Source organism: Mastigoproctus giganteus, chromosome 6, assembly GCF_048544385.1.
Source record: "Mastigoproctus giganteus isolate SK-2022 chromosome 6, ASM4854438v1, whole genome shotgun sequence".
NCBI classification, from domain to species: Eukaryota; Metazoa; Arthropoda; class Arachnida; order Uropygi; family Thelyphonidae; genus Mastigoproctus; species Mastigoproctus giganteus.
The window spans coordinates 233,918,271-233,938,176 of NC_143580.1; the positions used below are offsets into that span (position 1 = coordinate 233,918,271).

The 19,906-nt window shown below is 35.0% G+C and overlaps 1 protein-coding gene across 1 annotated transcript in view; it reads right to left on the reverse strand.

Annotated features, from left to right (window-relative positions):
- The window catches only part of LOC150085095 (ATP-binding cassette sub-family C member 10-like), a 121,693-nt gene that overhangs the window by 12,930 nt on the left and 88,857 nt on the right, over window positions 1–19,906 (reverse strand). Inside the window, exons 11-15 of the mRNA XM_090376464.1 lie at window positions 19,309–19,524; window positions 16,443–16,570; window positions 15,809–15,978; window positions 6,506–6,666; window positions 2,463–2,716 (exon numbers count right to left, since the gene is read on the reverse strand). Coding sequence (XP_090232590.1) covers window positions 2,463–2,716; window positions 6,506–6,666; window positions 15,809–15,978; window positions 16,443–16,570; window positions 19,309–19,524 — 929 coding nt within the window. The remainder of the gene's footprint in view (window positions 1–2,462; window positions 2,717–6,505; window positions 6,667–15,808; window positions 15,979–16,442; window positions 16,571–19,308; window positions 19,525–19,906) is intronic.

Here is a 19,906-nt window from a genome sequence, read left to right on the forward strand (position 1 = left end):
AAAAAAAAAAAAAAAAAAATTATTCTTATTTTTATGCTTTTTACCCTTTGGCTTGTGGTTTACATCAGAAATGAAGACTCATGTTGCTATTTTGCTTGCCATCCTGGCCACTGACACCTGACAAGAGGCTGGTTTTGTAAGTTGTGTGGCAACATCCTTATTTTGTCAAATAAGGACAGCTCTCCTAGGTACTGTGGGATGTGTCCACTTGTGGAGATGGAGGTGGTCATAATATTTTGGCTCAGCAGGAATTTTGCTAGTAGGGATAAGATGGTGATTATCCTGTTTTTTAAGGCAATGATTAGGCCACATCTTGAGTACTGCATACAGATCTTGAAGTCCATTTTAAGAAGGGATGGGTGCAGAGAAGAGCAACAAAGTTAGTGAGGGGAGAACAAAAGGCTACTCTTACCAAGAAAGACTTTTGTTTCTGAAAGTCTTTCTTTCAGCTCAGTTTTCAGTAACTAAACCTAGGCACCTGAGAGGAGTCCTGATTGAAGTGTTTAAAGCTTTAAATGGATTGAATTAGCTCAATGCTGTTGGAATTCTTCTTCTTGCTCAGACTACGCGCATGAGGGGGCTTAAATTCAAATTGAGGAAGGATGGTCAGGATAGATGTGTGGAAATTTGTCATCAGCCAGTGGATAGTTGACTGTTGGAACAAAGTTTCATCTAGCATTGTAGAAGTAGACAGTTTGAATAAATTCAAAGAAAAACTAGACAAACTGTCAGAAGGAATGGACAGGTGCTATGGGTAGTGTATCCCCCCATTGGCTGATGCTGTATAAGCTTGCTTTCTTACATCATTTGCCATTACTAATACCAAAGCATTAGTTATGCCACACCTTGATTACTTTTTTATTCTTTTTTATTTACTTTTATTTGACTTATTTTTTATTTACTTTTTTTATTCTTTCTGAAATACTGTATACAGATCTGGAAACCTGCACATAGTGTTTCAGAAAGAATGTGGAAATATTTATGCTTTGAAAGGTTTCTGAAATCTAAATGATGCATGGTCTAAAAATAAATAATTCAAAATTGTTCAGTTTTTGATACCACTTTTATTTCCCATCTTTTTGAACTGTGAAGAATCCATTTTTTATATTAAAAACACATTTTTTATTAATTTTTGAAATAAAATTCCTTTTAGACCTGTCAGCAAGTGAAATAGAAACTGTGCAACAGTATAAAAAAACATAATGGAAATCCTAAAGACTCGAAACTTTATTAGACATGTTGGACAGACAACTGTGTAGTCGAGATCAGCTAATTTTTGCAAAATTTTTTAAGAAAATTAGTGGGTCTCGACTACACAAGTTGTCTGTCCAACATGTCTAAATACATGCAACTGAACATCAGCCACATGATGTTTCAATGTCACAAAGCCAGAGAGCATTACCAACTAGATGAAAGCACACATCAATAAAGCCAGCTCATTGTTAATTGTACACGACAGATATCATTCAACATATGCTTATAATAAGGTTTAACTTAATTTCTATATTTTCCTAATTGGACAATAATTAAGAGAGACTTTGGGAATTTTTAGTAGAGAAATCATATAAAACATTTTCAATGATATACAGGATATCAATGATATACAGGATACAATGATACAATGATATCAATGATATACAGGATATCAATGATATACAGGATACAATGATACAATGATATCAATGATATACAGGAATTTTTCCAGCAGGGATAAGGAGGTGATTATTCCATTGTATAAGGCAATGGTCAGGCCACACCTAGAGTACTGTATACAGGTCTGGAGGCCTCATTTCAAGAAGGATGTAGAGCTGCTGGAACGAGTACAGAGAAGGGCAACAAGATTAGTGAATGGAACAAAGGGGTGCTCTTACGAAGAAAGGCTTAAGTTTTGCAAATTACAGTGTCTGGAGACTAGGCACCAGCGAGGTGATCTGATAGAGGTGTATAAAGCCTTGAATGGTTTAAGCATGCTCAATGCTGATGGGATTCTTCCTCTAGCTCAGAAAAATCACCTGAGAGGGCATAAATTCAAATTGAGGAAAGACAGATGTAGGATAGACGTGCGGAAATTTGCCTTTAGCCAGCGGGTGGTTGGTTGGTGGAACAGACTTCCATCCCTTGTGGTGGAGGTTGATAGCCTAAATAAGTTTAAGGCTCAGCTGGACAGGTATTTTGAACGAACAGAGGGGTGAAGTGGAAGTGGGTTTTCTTTTTTTTTTTTTTTTGGCTGATGCTGCATAAGCTTGCTTTCTTGCAAATGCCTCTACTAATGCTAATGCTAATGCTAAATTTTCAAAAATAGTCTTAGGAGTGTCAGTTGGGTAGAATGAGTAGATGAAGGGCACGAACTGCTGAAATATTGTCTGAGTCTTATAAACTTCACACTTGGAGTTAAATATGACAAAATTTCTGAATCTAACCATTTAATATTATACTTATTTTTAAACATTCTTCATTCTAACCTTAATTCCTTTAGACTCAAACAAGTCACATTAACACCATCAATTAAAATTTCCCCAGATTGCAATTCGACCATCCTAAAGAGACACTGAAATAAACTGGATTTCCCAGCTCCTGTTCTTCCAACTATTCCTAACTTTTCTCCAGGACTTGTTTCAAAAGATATATTTTTGAGTGCAAGAGGAAGATGTCGATGGTACTGCATGCTAACATTCTGGAAAGTTACCACTCCATGGGTTGGCCAACCAAATGGAGGCTGAAAGAAAACCATAACAGAAAGTTAATATGATAACCATAATATAAATAATGGATGACATGAATTTTCCAAATCAGAAGTTTTAACTATAGATAGAGTATACTTTCTGTATAGTCTATAGATTTTCTATACAGGCTTCTTTGTGGCTCCTACAAGTAATTATTACAGAGGTGTTTTTTTTAAATTTGACTGGTGATCTTCAACACCAAGTGTGATAAGCCAAATCGGATTCAGTTATGGCTTCAGGCTATGCCTGTCTTATGCTCTTTTTTCTCTTGAAAAGTCTCCTACTATACTGTCTAACATAAGATTTGAACAATTACCACATTGTAAGTTATTCATATAATATTTCGTGGAGAATGCTTTGGTCATTTGGTCAGAGGGAAAGGGGACGAAGAGGTTTTAATGATATTTTTGTGTTAGCCTTCCAGGTATATCCCTATTTCTTTGCAATTTTTGCAATCTGTTCACTAGTTTGAGGGCATAGACATGGTGAATAAATTAGCAAAAATTAAAAATAAATATGGAATACGTACCAGGTTCACCATTAAAAATATCATTATTTTCCTTCCTTCCCCACTAACTAAAGCACTGTCCAAAATACTCCATGTATAATTTAAAATGTGTACTGTCCAAAATTTTGCACTGGACAAAGAAGTAGGAAACTTTAAGAGAATAAAAAGGTGCAAGTCAGACATCACTTTGAAGCCTCAACTAATTCCACTGGAAACCTGTTGGATTTTAAAACTACCTCTGTAATAACCACCAATAGAATCCACAATAGGCATAAAGAATAATAACAATAATAATTGTAATAATGGTATGCAAATAAATATGACACATACATTTTCATATGTTTCATATGTGAGTTTTGGAACAAAAAAATAAATAAATAAAATAAAAGTAATAGAAATGAGACAACAAAAATAAAGAACCTCCCACTATTTCCACTGACATTATCCATAATTTTCCTAAACAATTAAGATCCCAAAGAATCAATTCAGGAAAAAAAACTAAGGGATGACACCACCTACACGACTAACAGATCACAAAACAGCCTAATTGTCTGGCAACTGTCAGAAACCATTGTATTATATGTTCAGCTCTAATCACTGGTTTGCAATTAATAAATGCTAAGCAACCTGATATGACACAACATAATGCTGCCTCTCGATCACTACCAATTCAGAGAATAATTTACATCAGGCCAAAACTGCTGAAGTACCCAAAATCAAAAACAGATAGATCAGCACATGTCAACACTCCCTATCATATTTCTGCAGAAAATATGGCAATTTTCTGCAAAAATGTCAGGAGCCTCCAAAATAAACTAGAGACCTTCGAACAACACCTTTCGTCCAAAAATGCAGATGTAATTTGGTGATCTGAAACACGACTTGAATTTGAACAAGGGTCAATAGCCTGTACAGCCGTCCCTGGATATACACTATTCTACACATCAAGGTCTTGTTCTAGAAGTGGAGAGTGAGCCATTCTCATAATAGATACCAAGCTTAAATTTGTTCATGCCAGTAGTAACTCCATATTCTTGTTTGTTATTTGGTTTTTAGGAGCATTAGCAACTAAGGTCATATTGCTCCAGGATATGCGGTGGTATTCACTGACCTTTCCGCATCCTCCGTATTTGGTGGTGACGGGCTCGAACCCTGGTCTAATCAAGAAGCGTGTGCTACGCACTGCCGCTCCTTCCCACCTGGCTACGGAGGTGCTTACTCCATATTCTATGAGATAGTACTTGTAATAACAGTGAAACTCAATGCCTGCTTGGTTAATTTAGTGGCAATATGCATCCTTCCGGCATAAGATATTGCTAACACCAATGATGCTCTTGGCTGGATAATTAGTAAACTACCCCCTCTGCTACTCAATCTATTTTGTGGTGATTTTAACCTTACAGTGCATCTGAGCAATATCTTACAATGACTAATGAATAACTGTTCCCCAGCAAATATTATTTTCTAAGTGTCTCTTGCTCTTTTTTTCTCTCTTGAAAAGTCTCCTACTATACTGTCTAACGTAAGGTTTGAACAATTATCACATTGTAAGTTATTCATATAATATTTTGTGGATCGCTGGTTCATCTCTGAGCTTTGGTCAGGGATGAACCAACAAGAGACACTTACTATCTTGAACTGATCCTAAATTTTGGCATTTGTAGAGTCTACATTAATCCAATTAAAGAAAGATTATTTTGCTCTATACAGGGCTACAGTGCTTAATTTTCTAACTGTCTTCATGTAATTGCCATTAAAGGAATATCTTAGAAACAATAATTAAATTTATAATAAGCTTAAATTAAAAGAATAATTCCTAGCAAACTGCTGGAAAAGTTTACCATTAGTATTAACCATATGGTACAAGAAACCCCTAGGTTTCAAAAAAAAAAAAAAAAAAAAAAACTTCTGCGTTTCATTCCTCTCACACACACAGGTATCAATCCAGTAGGCCTTTGAATTTCTCCAATCTGTCAGCCTCAACTACCATTTAGTTAACTAATTCCAGTACTGTGATTAACAACTAGCTAGGTAAAAGAAAACTTCCTACAATCTAGTCTATATCTCCTTCCCTATAATTTGGTCCCTAGTTTTATTTATAACCACGAAAATTTCACTTTAATTCATTTTAATATCACCTCTTTGAGTCTTATAGATTTCAATCAGAACTACTCTAAGGTGCTTGGTCACCAAGTTCTGTGGCCCAAATATTCAAATATTTTCTTCATATTGGCATCATTTTGCTGATCTCAGCAGGTACACTGACCATCTGTGGACCTTTTCAAGAAGCTCAATGTCTTTTTCTAGATGTGACCTCCACACTCGGACAGTATTTCAAATGAGGGCTCACAACTGTCTTATATAATTGTGATTTATATAAGGTTTTTGATAAATCACTGACAGAACAATGTGGACCTTCTTGCCACCAGTTGTCTACACAGCAGAGAGAATTTCACATCTGCTTGCATCATAATTCCTAATTCTCCTTCTTCCAAAATGGCTTTAATTCTACTCCTCCTGGTGTGTAAGTTATTTTGGGATTGTTATTTCTCAAGTGTTATTTCTCATGGCATTCCTCCATGTGGTGTGGGTGCCACACCTTGACCCTTGCTTATGTTGGTTCACACCTGGGTGGTCACCCACAGTGTGCCTGTGCATGGACATTATACTCAGTATTACTAACAGTCTCGCCATCGTGAAGGTGCAAGCAGAGGATTTGGCTGTCACAGACCATCCGGACTTCGCTGAAATTGGATCCACTTGACTTGAATGCTCATCCGAATATCAGTTCCATCAGTGTTTTAGACTCCCAGGTAGCAATACAGCATGTCTGGCATATCTGAGAGAATGTCTGCGACAACCTCAAGGACCAAACTTAAAACATATACTACTTAAATTGACAAACTGTTTTTACTTCATTTCACTACCAGCAGACATACCCTATTTTTAGACCAACTATCTTTATTGAAAAATTTTTTTACCCATTTCCTTGACAAAAATCTTTCAATAAAACTAAATCCTTTTAGTTTTATTGAAAGACTAAAACTGATTTATATTGATTATTAAATAATCAATATAAACTAATTAAACAGTTGACCCAAGTGATGCAATAGTTTGGCCAACTTTTTAATTACAATGATCCTATATATACACTCTGTCATTTAAACCCAACACTACAGAAATAATTCTTAAAAAACAAAACAAAAAAAAACACATTAGTAACATTATTAGATACCTATAAATTAAATTCTGAAAATTGGTTTTTTGAGCTTACCTGAAGAATTCCTTCTCCTTTTTCAGTTTTTACACCTTTAATATATTGTACAGCTCTTTCAACACTGACCATTTCTTTCTCAGTGTCTGTAAAAGAAGTTACTACTCCATTGAGGAGTGATGTTAAAGACAAGGCATAAGAAATGGATAGTCCTACCAAACCTAAAAAAATACAACAAACCAATCCACCAAATTTATTAACTTTGAATCATCTGAAATAAACTGATATGATAAATTCTAAAAGCTTTCTGAAAATGGAATGAACAATAACCATACTTAACCAATTGCATAACTGTGTAATAACCATACTTAACCAAAAATTTAACTATTGTTTTTGCTTTTATAAAGGCAACTACAGTGTTCTTTAGTTTTTAAATTCTATTCAGTTGGCAACAGATAATGTTGCCAACTGCAGTTTCTAAATGGGAGGCATTCAGGGAAATAATCATAGATGCTGCTAAGCTTTTAATAACAACTAAGAGATACACAGTTCAAGGTTTAAGTCTAAATTGATATTACCAGATTAACTGATGACACCTGTGAAGAAATATATGTGGGATCATTATAAATTAGCAGTGGATGTGGAATTCTACAGAAAGTACAAACTACTCTGCAATCAGGTCACTGGGGGGCGTAAGCAAGCTAAGGCAGATTATGAGAGGTCCTAAGAATGCAAAGAATTCTTTGCTTATGTTAACACTAGAAGGAAAGGGATGAACAACATTGGCCCACTAGATAGATAAAAAAAAAAAAACTGCAGCCATTATCAACCCACTGCAGGATGGCAGATCGACCGTATTTAGCAGTCAGGGACTTGAACCCCAGTCTACTCAAGGAGCGTGCTACTGCACTCCTGCTCCTGGCCACTTGGCTATGGAGATAATAATGGCATAACTATTAAAGACTTGTTCGGGTTGCTGATGGACTAAAAAATATTTTTCATCTACATTCTCGTGTGAAGTTTTTAAAGGGAACAGCAGAAGTACACCAAGACATAATTTGGAGCTAAATGATTTTATCATAACTGAGAAGAAAGTGGAAGAGAAATTGCTGAAGCTAAAAGCAGATAAGGCACCTGAGGCTGATAGGATCTATCCAGTTATATTAAAAGCTAAAGGGAATCAAATACTTTGCCATAATTATAAGGGCATCCTTGGATTCAGTGGAGGTTCTTATAGACTGGAGGGGTTCAAATGTGTCTCTTATTCACAAAGGGGAATCAAAGAGTGATATGAGCAATTACAGACCTGTAAGCATGACCTTTGTTCCATGCAAAATAATGGAGTCAGTGGCTAAAGAAGTAGAATCACTTTAATAGAAATGGAATTATACAGCATTGCATTTTTTTTTTCTTTTGTTAGTTGGCGCATCGGCTTCAGTGGCCATAATGCACCTCCCAAAGTTTTTTTCATTTTACTCTGATCCAAGCCCGAGGTGGGATTCAAACCCGTGACCTTTGGGTTGTCCTGGTCTGCCCCCACGGGTCGAAGGTGGGGCAACGTTGGGCTCCAGCAGGGGTCGAGCGGCTAAATGGCCAGATGAACAATGGTACACGACATTACACATGTACAATACCCACACACTTTTAAACCTCTGGCATTCCCAGCAAACTGGTACACCCACAATGAAAGCAACGTGGAGATGGGAGAAACCCCTGGTGCCACATGACATCAATATACCTTAGACCTTTGGGTTGCCAGGCAGGCACTTTACCCACCTGGCTAGCCCGGTCGGCAAATCACTGGATGAATTTATTAAGGGGATCTGTCTGACTAATCTGATTAGCTATTTTGATGCAGTATCAAAGAAACTGGATGGAAATAATAATTTTGACAATGTATATTTAGATTTCAGTAAAGCTTTTGACATTATTCCACACAAAATACAGTCGGACCTCTCTTTAACAAACTTCCATATAGCAAATTTTTCTATGTAGCAAACTTTTTTTTATTTCCCCTTGGTTATTACACTGAAAATAGTTTCCGTATAATGAAGAAAATTTCCATATAACAAACTGATTTCGAAAGACCCAGGTATGCATTGTTCGCACCTTTGGCCTTTAGGCAATAGAGCTGATGCTGTAGAAAGCACAAATTAAGAGCTAAAAGGATTAAGAATTAATCACTTTAGCTTTTAATAGCTAAAGGGTTTAATTCTTAAGAGCATTCCACAATTTAGTGTTGCCTGTAAAGCCATTACTGTACTCAGAAGTCATGCTGGTCAACTGCGATCTTTGTTGCCCACAGTTATTGGCAAAGATTAAGGCATATTCCCGACATGGATATTGGCTGTGGTCAACCTGTTTCATATTGTAAGCACCCTATTAGAGAATTAGTAGAGAGTGATTTTCCTTTATCCCGGAAATTCATCTGCTTTTTCGCAGAAATGAGTATCCACTAAATTTTGCCTGTCATCTGTATGGTAATTAAAAGTGGTCCCTAAATCAGTTTTGTTTTCAGCACCTAAATCAGCACAGCTACTGGGCAAGTAATCTTACAATGTCTAAGAGGAAGTCTTTAAGTGAAGTGGATAAAGTGGAAGTGATTAATAGTGTAGATCAGGGTATTAAAAAAAAAAAAAAAAAAAAAAGAAATCACTTTAAAATTTGGTATCTCTGTCAGAGTGACACAGTTTTTCAGAATGGTTGACAGTGTTCAGAATATCAACCATTCTGAAAAACTCTGTCTCGATTCTCAAACAGTTTGAGGAAACGGAATTCGGTTGGATGGTGCATCAGACCCAATTGGAAGTGTGCAAAATTATGCCTGTATGAAGTTGTACATGAAGCCGTTTTTAAGTGGGTGAAGTTGATTTAAGACCAAAACATGCCAATATCAGGGCCCTTAATAAAAGAAAAATCTATGGAGTATGCATCTTTTCTGGGGCATAAAACATTCCAAGCCAGTTCTGTTTCAAAAAAGTTATTTTTGGTGAAAGTGGGGTTGTAATTGTAAAAGACTGTACTCTTCAAAAAGAAACAGTTTTGAAAAAAACATTATGGAAGACTACGCGAGCCCGAACACATATTCAATGTTGATGAATTCTATTTTTCAGGTCTATTTTTTAAATGTTTGCCGAACAAGACACTGATTTTTAAAGGTGATAAATGTGTAGGTGGTAAAAATATTAAGGAGAATTACAGCCTTGATTGGCGCAAATATGGCTAGCAATGACAAAGTGAAGCTTTTGGTAATAGGCAAAAAGTAAACAACCCCGATGTTTCAAAGGAGTAAAGTCATCAGAGTTGGACTACAACTACAACAAAAAAATCTTGAATGACAAGTGAAATTTTTGAACAGTGGATTTTAAATTTCGATAGAAAGATGACAAAAGAAAACAGAAAAATCACTTTGATTGTCGAAAACTACTCACCTACACTCAGTAACTTCAAAACTTACAAAGGTGAAGCTTGTTTTCTTCCCTCCGAATACCTCGTATAAACTGCACCAATGGGCCATGGATTTGAAAATGCACTACCAAAGGTGCATACTGAAAAAAATGAGAGAGAGAGAATCTTTATTGCCCTTCATGGCCATAAAGCCACGGGTTTACAGCCTCCCGATACTTTCGGGATACTCGAACAATTATTTACAAAATGAAGAAAGGTAATTATAAAAATGGAAACATATTTCAATACAAAGGAGAGAACCCCTCACGAAAGTTTAGGTCTGATCGAGCAGGCTTAACATCGAGATAAGAACACCAGCTCAATCAGACAGAAGCAGATGAAAGGTACAGATCAGTCATTATACTGAGTATAGAAACCCAATCAACCTATAGATTCTATTATAGATTTGTGGATGTGCATATCAGAGTTGGCAAAAGTGTGGAGGCAAGATGTGACGGAAACAACAATTAAGAATTGTTTCACAAAAGCAGGTTTTGCTAAAATGCCAATTAACAGCGATGAGAGGGATGAACTGCTACAAGACATTGAGCAATCTTGGGAAGAACTCCAAGCGAGAGGTTTGATCAGTGGGGAAATTGTTCTTGAAGAATTTTTAGGAGTTGATAACGATGTCATAGTAGATGAATATCCGAGTAACTCCAACATTTTGGAGAGTATTCAAAGAACTAGTGACAATATCGACAACGAGCTGGATAAAAATGAAGGCAATAATAAACCTTTCAAACATGAAATGTTGGCAGCATTTGAAACTTTGTGTCGAGGCCTTCAGCATGAAGAAAATATATTGAACCCTTCATAACGCAGAGAAGAAAAATGCATGGGATACAAACAAATTAACACATGACACAGAAGCATGATAGATACAAGTTGATCTGTAACCAAGTTACAAAGGAGGTTAGGCAGGCGAAGGCAGATTACGAGAAATCTTTGGCAAGGGATGCAAAGAAAAACAGCAAAGAGTTCTTTACTGATGTAAACTCTAGAAGGAAGGGGATGAATCAGATTGGTCCACTCGATATCAATGGGTCAATTGTTGATGATCCTGCTCAGGTAGCCAACAAACTAAATGAATATTTTGCATCGACATTCACACATGAGGAGTTATTCAGCGAGGGGAATGCCAGAGGTGTATTCAGCTCTGGCAGTAAGCTAGATAATCTTGTAATAACTGAGAGTAAAGTGTAGGAGAAATTGTTGAAGATAAAGACAAGAAAAGCACCTGGGGGTGGATGGGATCTATCCAGTTATATTAAAGGAGGCAGCAAAGGAAGTAAGCAAACCCTTAGCCATAATTATGAGAGCTTCCTTGGACTCAGGGGAGGTACCCACAGACTGGAGATGTGCAAATGTGATCCCAATTCACAAAGGAGGATCAAAGGCTGACACAAGTAATTATAGACCTGTGAGTTTAACTTCTGTAAGTTTAACCTCCATTAATTTTCCTGGAAGTTTAACTTACAGGAAAAATTAATGGAGGCACTGGTTAAAGAAGCACTACAGAATCATCTAGACAAGACTTCAGTTATAGCTCGGACATAGCATGGTTTTGTTAAGGGGAAGTCTTGCCTGATCAATTTGATTGGATACTATGATGCAGTCACAAAAGAACTGGATGCAGGCAATAACTTTGATTTTATATACTTGGATCTTAGAAAGGCTTTTGATACTGTTGCACATGGAAGACTGCTGCACAAATTGGAGCAGTGTGGCATTGGAGGCAAATTGCTGCTATGGATAAAGGGGTGGTTGAGGGGGAAAAGACAGAGTGGTAATCAATGGACACTGCTCATCGTGGACTGATGTTATCAGTGGAGTCCCTCAGGGTTCAGTGTTGGGTCCATTATTGTTTTCTGTATTTATAAATGATATTGATGATGGTATATCAAGCTTAATGTCCAAGTTTGCAGACGATGTGAAGGTTGGCAGGGTTTTTAAGGACACTACTGACACTATGCTGCTGCAACAGATCTGGAAAGGTTGAGCAGATGGGCTGAGAGGTGGCAAATGAAGTTTAACATTGACAAATGTAAAGTACTACATATGGGAAACAGCAACCCCAGAGCAACGTATCAACTCTGTGGTACTACACTGACAGTGGTAGAGAATGAAAGGGACCTGGGGGTGGTTGTGCAGGCAGATATGAAGTTCTCTGAGCAGTGCAGACGGGCTGCAAGAGTAGCTCATGGTGTATTGTCAATGATATATATAGGAATTTTTCTAGCAGGGATAAGGAGGTGATTATTCCCTTGTATAAGGCAATGGTCAGGCCACACCTAGAGTACTGTATACAGGTTTGGAGGCCTCATTTCAAGAAGGATGTAGAGCTGGTACAGAGAAGGGCAACAAGATTAGTGAATGTAACAAAGGGGTGCTCTTACGAAGAAAGGCTTAAGTTTTGCAAATTACAGTGTCTTGAGACTAGGCACTAGTGAGGTGATCTGATAGAGGTGTATAAAGCCTTGAATGGTTTGAGCATGCTCAATGCTGATGGGATTCTTCCTCTTGCTCAGAATAATCACCTGAGAGGGCATAAATTCAAATTGAGGAAAGACAGATGTAGGATAGATGTGCGGAAATTTGCCTTTAGCCAGTGGGTGGTTGGTTGGTGGAACAGACTTCCATCCCATGTCGTGGAAGTTGATAGCTTAAATAAGTTTAAGGCTCAGCTGGACAGGTATTTCAAACAAACAGAGGGGTGAAGTGAAAGTGGTTTTTTTTTTTTTTTTTTTGTCTGGTGCTGCATAAGCTTGCTTTCGTGCATCAAATGCCTCTACTAATGCTACTGCTAATGCTAAAAAACCCGGTCTAATCAAGAAGCGTGTGCTATGCACTGCTGCTCCTTCCCACCTGGCTACAGAGGCGCCACAATATAATTCTTAAAAGTGTACTAATATAATGTGCACATTGTGTAATTAGTAATTTCTTAATATTAAATTACTTGTTTTAAAATGTTAGAAAATTTATTCATTCCCACGTATTTCTGATTTATTTCCCATATTTTACTATATTTCTGAATGTTGAATTACAGTATTTTTCATTATTGAAAAGGTCATTTTTTTATAATGAAATTTCTGTGTAACGAATTTTTTCGGGTGAATGATCGATTTTGTTCTATGGAGGTCTGACTACTGCTGTACAAACAGGAGCTGTGTGACATTAGAGGAAAGTTTCTTTCTTGGATAAAGTCTGTATTATGAATCCTCCAGTATGGCTGGAGGATTCATAATACACAAAATAAAACAGAATAAAAGTAACAATGTTTAAATTATTTAAAAATAAAAATCATGAACAAAAAATTAAGAACAAATAAGAAAAAACCCTCACAGTGGAAACATCTGATTCAGCTATCTTAACATCAAGATAAAGAGCTCATCCTCAGAGAGAAGAAGCAGACTTAAGAAACAATTTAATTATGGGGGTGAGATCTAATATCGAGAATTTATTTTCTGTACCCCCAAGTCAACAGCAAATTTGTTCAGGTCAGCATCAAGATTCCGTGTCTGTTTGAGCATCTGATGAGGCAGAACCTTATCTGAAAGATGGAGTTTTGATGAAAGCAAGCATAACTCTGGATTGGCCCTTATGCAATAAGAAAGATCCTCCAGTCATAAGTGTCCCGGAAGGAAGGTGATGAGATTATGTCTGTTATAATCTTGTAAAGTCCATCACTTCAGCAGTGATGGACTTTGCAAGGGTGTGAGCATGTATAAAGCTTTACTATGCAGTCTCGCAGACGAGAAGACAGAAAACAAAATATACCTCCTCTGATCCGATAGTGGCATTCTAGGAGAATAAGAAGTCTGTTTATTTGAACAGCATTGAAGGCAGCCACAATAATCAAATAAGTGATAACTACTTCTTTTTTTTGTTAAAATGCAGACAAGGTGCATTAGTGGTGGCTGGCAAGTTGGTAAAAGTTGATCTATGTGGAAGGGAGTAGTGGATTTGGGGTGGATTTCTGGGCTGTATCTGCTCAGTGAGGATGGGGAGTAGAACTTTCTGCAGAAGCTTCAGCAGGCTAGAAGAATGAAGATGGGCCTGTAGTGTTCTAATGCTGTGGAAAATCTAGTTTGAAAGAAGCTAATTAAAAATTATTAAAAGTGGTTGTATGACATATAGGCTGAGGCATTTGAGCATGGATAGAAGAACTCCATCTGTGGTCGACAAGAAATGATGGCCAGCATCAGCTGCTGTTCTATGATAATAGCAACACTCAACACTTCATGCTGGGTATGCTCTGTAAGAAGAACCAGGTCAGTATTTGGGGCAGGGTTACAGTGAAACCTGATGATGAAACCAAGTCATAATTCTGAGTCATTGTTGAGGAAAGTCCAGATTCCCTTGTTTATATAGCACTTTCCCTTTAGCCACATTTTTATTAACATACATTTTCAACTGCCTAAGATTTCAGGCAATTGAAATGAGTTTGTGCTCTTCAATAGGCAATGAAGTCACTTATGTTTTGTGCCTGATTCCATGTTTGGTGGGGCTGGTTCGGTGCTTCAATGGGAAACTCTTCTTTAAGACTCTTTCTTCCAATTTGACAGAAGAAAAACCGGATTTTTTTTTCTTCAAGCAACCTTCACCAGGGGCTGATAAATTCAGTCACAGTGAGAATAAGGCCCAAACTGTTTCTGCCCTTTAACTTTTTTTAAGTAATTGCTCAATCTCATGGTTTTCAACCCTGAATCAAAAAAGATCAGAAAAGCTGTCAACAAAAATGCTGGCTTTTCCAACACTGCTAATAATGTTATTTAACATGTTTATGCTAATTATTCAACTGTTAATAAGTGCGGTTTTAAAAATATGTATGTGCATCCAACTATAAGAAAGCCATTCTGTAGGAAGTGTAATTTAAAATTATGTGCATTACAGTGTAAAATAAAACAATTACTACTGATATGACGAATGAACAAAATTTGTTCTGCTAGATGAATAATATGTTAACCACAAAGGATGGATTTTATTATTATTATTATCATAAAGCACCCTCCCCTTTTGATCATCCTTCACATACACATTTTGCACACTCATTTTAATGTTTCTAAAACACAAAGCCCATGTTCAATCCAATTCTTGAATTACACTAAAGTTGTATATTTAATAACCAATCAACAGTGTTGCAATCTTACACACTTTGGTTTAACTCATATTTGCTTATATTAGAGAATCATACATGTGCAAACACAAATGCAAATAGAAAAGGCATACCTATCAATTGGGACTACCATGCCCCTGTATTTTTCAGAACCATTATCATTGACACACATCAGTTTTATAAATTTCATACACTGCATTACATTTCAGGGACATTTGGTTTATTGTTTTCAGTTCAGGAACATTTGGAAAAATGCAATTCATTTAATAATAAATTAATTGAATTTTTTCATTCAAGTAAATAAGTAATTAACTTTTCACAAATTAATAAATAATATATAAAAAATAATTAATTTAACTTCAGTGAATGTACCTGGCAATAAAATTTATTCAACTTTTTGTAATATACTTTATTTCCTATATAATAACTTAAGATAAATTATCATATAGGAAATATAGGAAAAAAACTTTCCTAGATAACTTAAGATAAGAGGGGGAAAAAGTTGTATTTCTATTTGTCTGATTTCATTGAAATTTGATTAGATCATTCTAAAAGAGCCAAATATTTAATTCAAATAAATATATGCATTGGAATATAGCTGTTACATGTGTAGAGACAAACGGATATGATGATACTAACAGATACTTTGCATTGCAAAGGTGCCAAAAACTTTAATATTAAAGGTGCCAATAATATTATTATTGCTACAGTAATGACAATATTATTTCAATGCGTATAATTTTAAAATACACCACTAGAGAAATAGAATGCATATATGGCATCCATTCTAAGGTTACCTGGATCAACTGAATTAAAGTAGTATTCCAGGACTGATAAAAATGCTACTCCTGTTACCACAGCAACACCAATCATTTGCAAACGTAGACCAAGCCACTGTGAGGCAAGTAACGTGGCAAACACTGCTTGCTGATTGTCGTCGAGTTTTTCAGCATTCTGTCTGCGAAACCTGAAATACACAAAAGACATTCACATATTTTTCAAATATTATGCAATATGATCTGAAAGTGAAACAAAAAATGTAGTGCTGTGAAAACTAAATAAATTTTAATGATTCATGAATCAAATCGCTTGTCTTTTCTTTTTCTTTTATGATGCATGAAAACTATTAAGGTAATGCTGTTGCCTCTAATTCATTACTTTTAAGCATTATGTATGCAAAGTGATGTTGTCAGTCTATACTATTCAAATTCACCATAAAAAGAAAAAAAAATTAAGATGATACAGAGAAATTATTGCACTCAGGAATGCAGTAAATATGCAATACATAAAATAAGGGTAGAATTCAAAACAGTATATTTAATTTATTGTCATCATCCGTAATCCATCAATGAAATATATATATTGAAGTAGTCTATCTTTTTAATTTCAGCACTATAAAAAATTTAGTAAATGACCTACATACCTACTCACCTTGCTGTGGCACCAAAAGCACGAATCACTGATTGTCCATTTAAAGTTTCAGAAAAATGGGCATAGAGGGGGGAGAGAGTTACACTGGAGAGTCGTTTCACCTCTCGAGATGTACATCTATAATGTTTCTGTCATGTAAACAAAATAAAATGTTATCATATATGTGAATTATTTAATTTCAAAAAAGATAAAAATATGTAAATCCTAATAATTATCTCCTAGCTTAAGAAAACAAGATTTCTAAGTTTCCCAAAGAAAGGGAATAAGAACTTTTATCATGAATGTATATGTTCCAAACATCTTATAACATTAATCATACTTTGCATATAGAGTCACATGCTTGAATAATGTGTAATAAGATTAATAAATTTATCAGTAACTTTTAAAATACTGGTTGCAGTTTAAAATGTTATGTTACTTATCTATATATGATAAATAAGTAATCCCTTAATTATATTAAATCTTGTAAAGTTATTATTTGGATGGTCCCAAAATTGGTAGCATATAATATTGGCTTTTATGAATATTTTCAATTGGATAAATTGTAGGATTCCTTAGGGTACCGATTTAATTGACTTAATAAATAGTAGCAATAGCTTAATTTTCAGTACTTACCGTAATATAATCTGCAGTTGGCTTAGAGTGAATAAGGTGGAAATAGGCTAAAAAATTGGATTTAATGTGGATGAGCTTAAATTTTTGAACAGAGTTAAAATATGCTCAAGGAAACAGAAGTGCACATCTTCATCCTTGGTTGTAATGAATTAAAGTTGAAAAGAATTGGAACTATGAGAGTATAATCAAGAGACCAATAGCCGTAACGATAGGCTTTCGTTATTAACGTCTTCACAGTTGGTAATAGTGGAGAAAGATAGAGCGCGTGTATTTAAAAGAACTAAGTTCCCGTGATGCTCTTTGATGCGCGTGGGAATCTCAGGTGCATGAGATTCCAGACTGGGGAGAGGTTGTAGGGTAATTTTGCATTTAATACGTTTAATTTAGATTGATGCCGAAACCATTCTATGATAAGGGCTTCATACTGATAAATTCTCCAACTAGATTGTAATTTAATAATGGGGATTGCTGAATCTACTAAAGGTGTGTGGTTATGGGATTGTACATGTAAAGTCAGTTCTGTATTTGCTTGTCCAGTTCTAAAGCTATTATAATGATAGTATGCTCGTGTATTTGATGTTTTTGTAGAGCCATATTCCGAAGTAGTGCTTCCGATATAGCATGGATTACATTTTTGCTGGCATTTTATTAAGTATACTATGTTGTTAAAATCACATATTTGGTATTTATAAGTTTCTTTATAAGAATTAAACATGGAACCTAGTTTATTGTATGTTGAAAATATGAGTGTAATGTCGGTATTTCCAAATATTTGAAAAAACTGTCTAACAAGGTCACTGTGTTATAAGAAAGAACTAAGTGCAAATTGTTGTGTGTTATGTTTGGATGGATTATTAATATTATTTTGGACATTGGAAATAGTTTTTTGAATTAACTGTAAAGGGTATTTCCTAGATATAAATTTTTCTGTAAGATATTGTACAATATTTTACAGAAAAATTTATATCCAGGAAATACCCTTTACAGTTAATTCAAAAAACTATTTCCAATGTCCAAAATAATATTAATAATCCATCCAAACATAACACACAAAACAATTTATACGTAGTTATTCCTTATCACAGTGACCTTGTTAGACAGTTTTGTTGAATATTTGCAAATACTGACATTACACTCATATTTTCAACATACAATAAACCAGGTTCCATGTTTAATTCTTATAAAGAAACTTATAAATACCAAATCTGGATTTGAACAACATAGTATACTTAATAAAATGCCAGCAAAAATGTAATTCATGCTATATCGGAAGCACTACTTCAAAATACAGCTCTACAAAAACATCAAATACATGAGTATACTATCATTATAATAGCTTTAGAACTGGACAAGCAAATACAGAACTGACTTTACATGTAGAATCCCATAACCACACACCTTTAGTAGATTCAGCACTCCCCATTATTAAATTACAATCTAGTTTCAGAATTTATCAGTATGAAGCCCTTATCATAGAATGGTTTCGGCATCAATCTAAATTAAACGTATTAAATGCAAAATTACCCTAACAACCTCTCCCCAGTCTGGAATTTCACGCACCTGAGATTCCCACGTGCATCAAAGAGCATCATGGGAACTTAGAGTTCTTTTAAATACATGTGTTCTCTCTTTCTCCACTATTACCAATTGAAGACGTTAATAACAAAAGCCTATCGTTACGGCTATTGGTCTTTTGATTATACTCTCATAGTTCCAATTCTTTTCAACTTTAATTCATGACAACCAAGGATGAAGATGTGCACTTCTATTTCCTTGAGCATATTTTAACTCCATTCAAAGATTTAAGCTCATCCACATTAAATCCAATTTTTTAGCCTATTTCCACCTTATTCACTCTAAGCCAACTGCAGATTATATTACGGTAAGTACTAAAAAATTAAGCTATTGCTACTATTTATTAAAAATATTACCAATTAAAATTTTTCCCACTCAGTAATTATGTAGTCACATGATAACTAAAATATATTATGAAATTATATTATATTAAAAAATTATAAATATAAAAATATATAAAAATGATAAATTATAAAAAAGTCTATTTTTATATTAATATTAAAATTATATTTTAATATTAAAATAAGAAATTATACTAATATTAAAATTCAAATCCCATAACTGTAATAAGATATTAAAGCAATACAGTTTCAAAAGGCATAAAGAACCTTAATTTTACATTGTACATCAATTCAATATTAAGCAGTATCATTAGTAACAAAACATCTATAAATACCTGTACTGAATAGTAGATAGCAATAAGAGGGATAAATAGCAAAATAATCCATGGCAGGCCATAGCAAGTGATGATTAAGGTTCCAATGACAGCATAAGCTTGAGCAAGCAGTATGTTCAAAACAAATGGAAGTGTATCATCAATATTATACACATCAGAAGAGAAACGGTTCAAGATGCGTCCTAAGGGAGTCACATCGAAAAATTTTGCTGATGCCTAAAAAGGATTAATATTTATCAGTAACTTTTAAAATACTGGATGCAACTTAAAATGTCATGGTACTTATTTATATATGATAACAATAAAAGCACTAGTCTTTGTTAGGAGATAGTTAACCCATTAACAGGTACATCAAATTTAATAACATCAGTTGTCATGTGGGTGCTACTTAGTAGATTCCCAAAACTGGCAGTCTGCAGAGCAGGCAGTTAGAATATTTTATTTTTTTTCCCAAGTGAACAACTATAAAGCTACAATACACACACTAGCCAAAAAAATAAAAACATTTATTCAGTATCAAATCAGACTGCCTTTGTTTCGAATAACAGCAAGTGTACTGCGCAGAATAGATTCCATAAGGTGTTTTAGGGCATTTTGG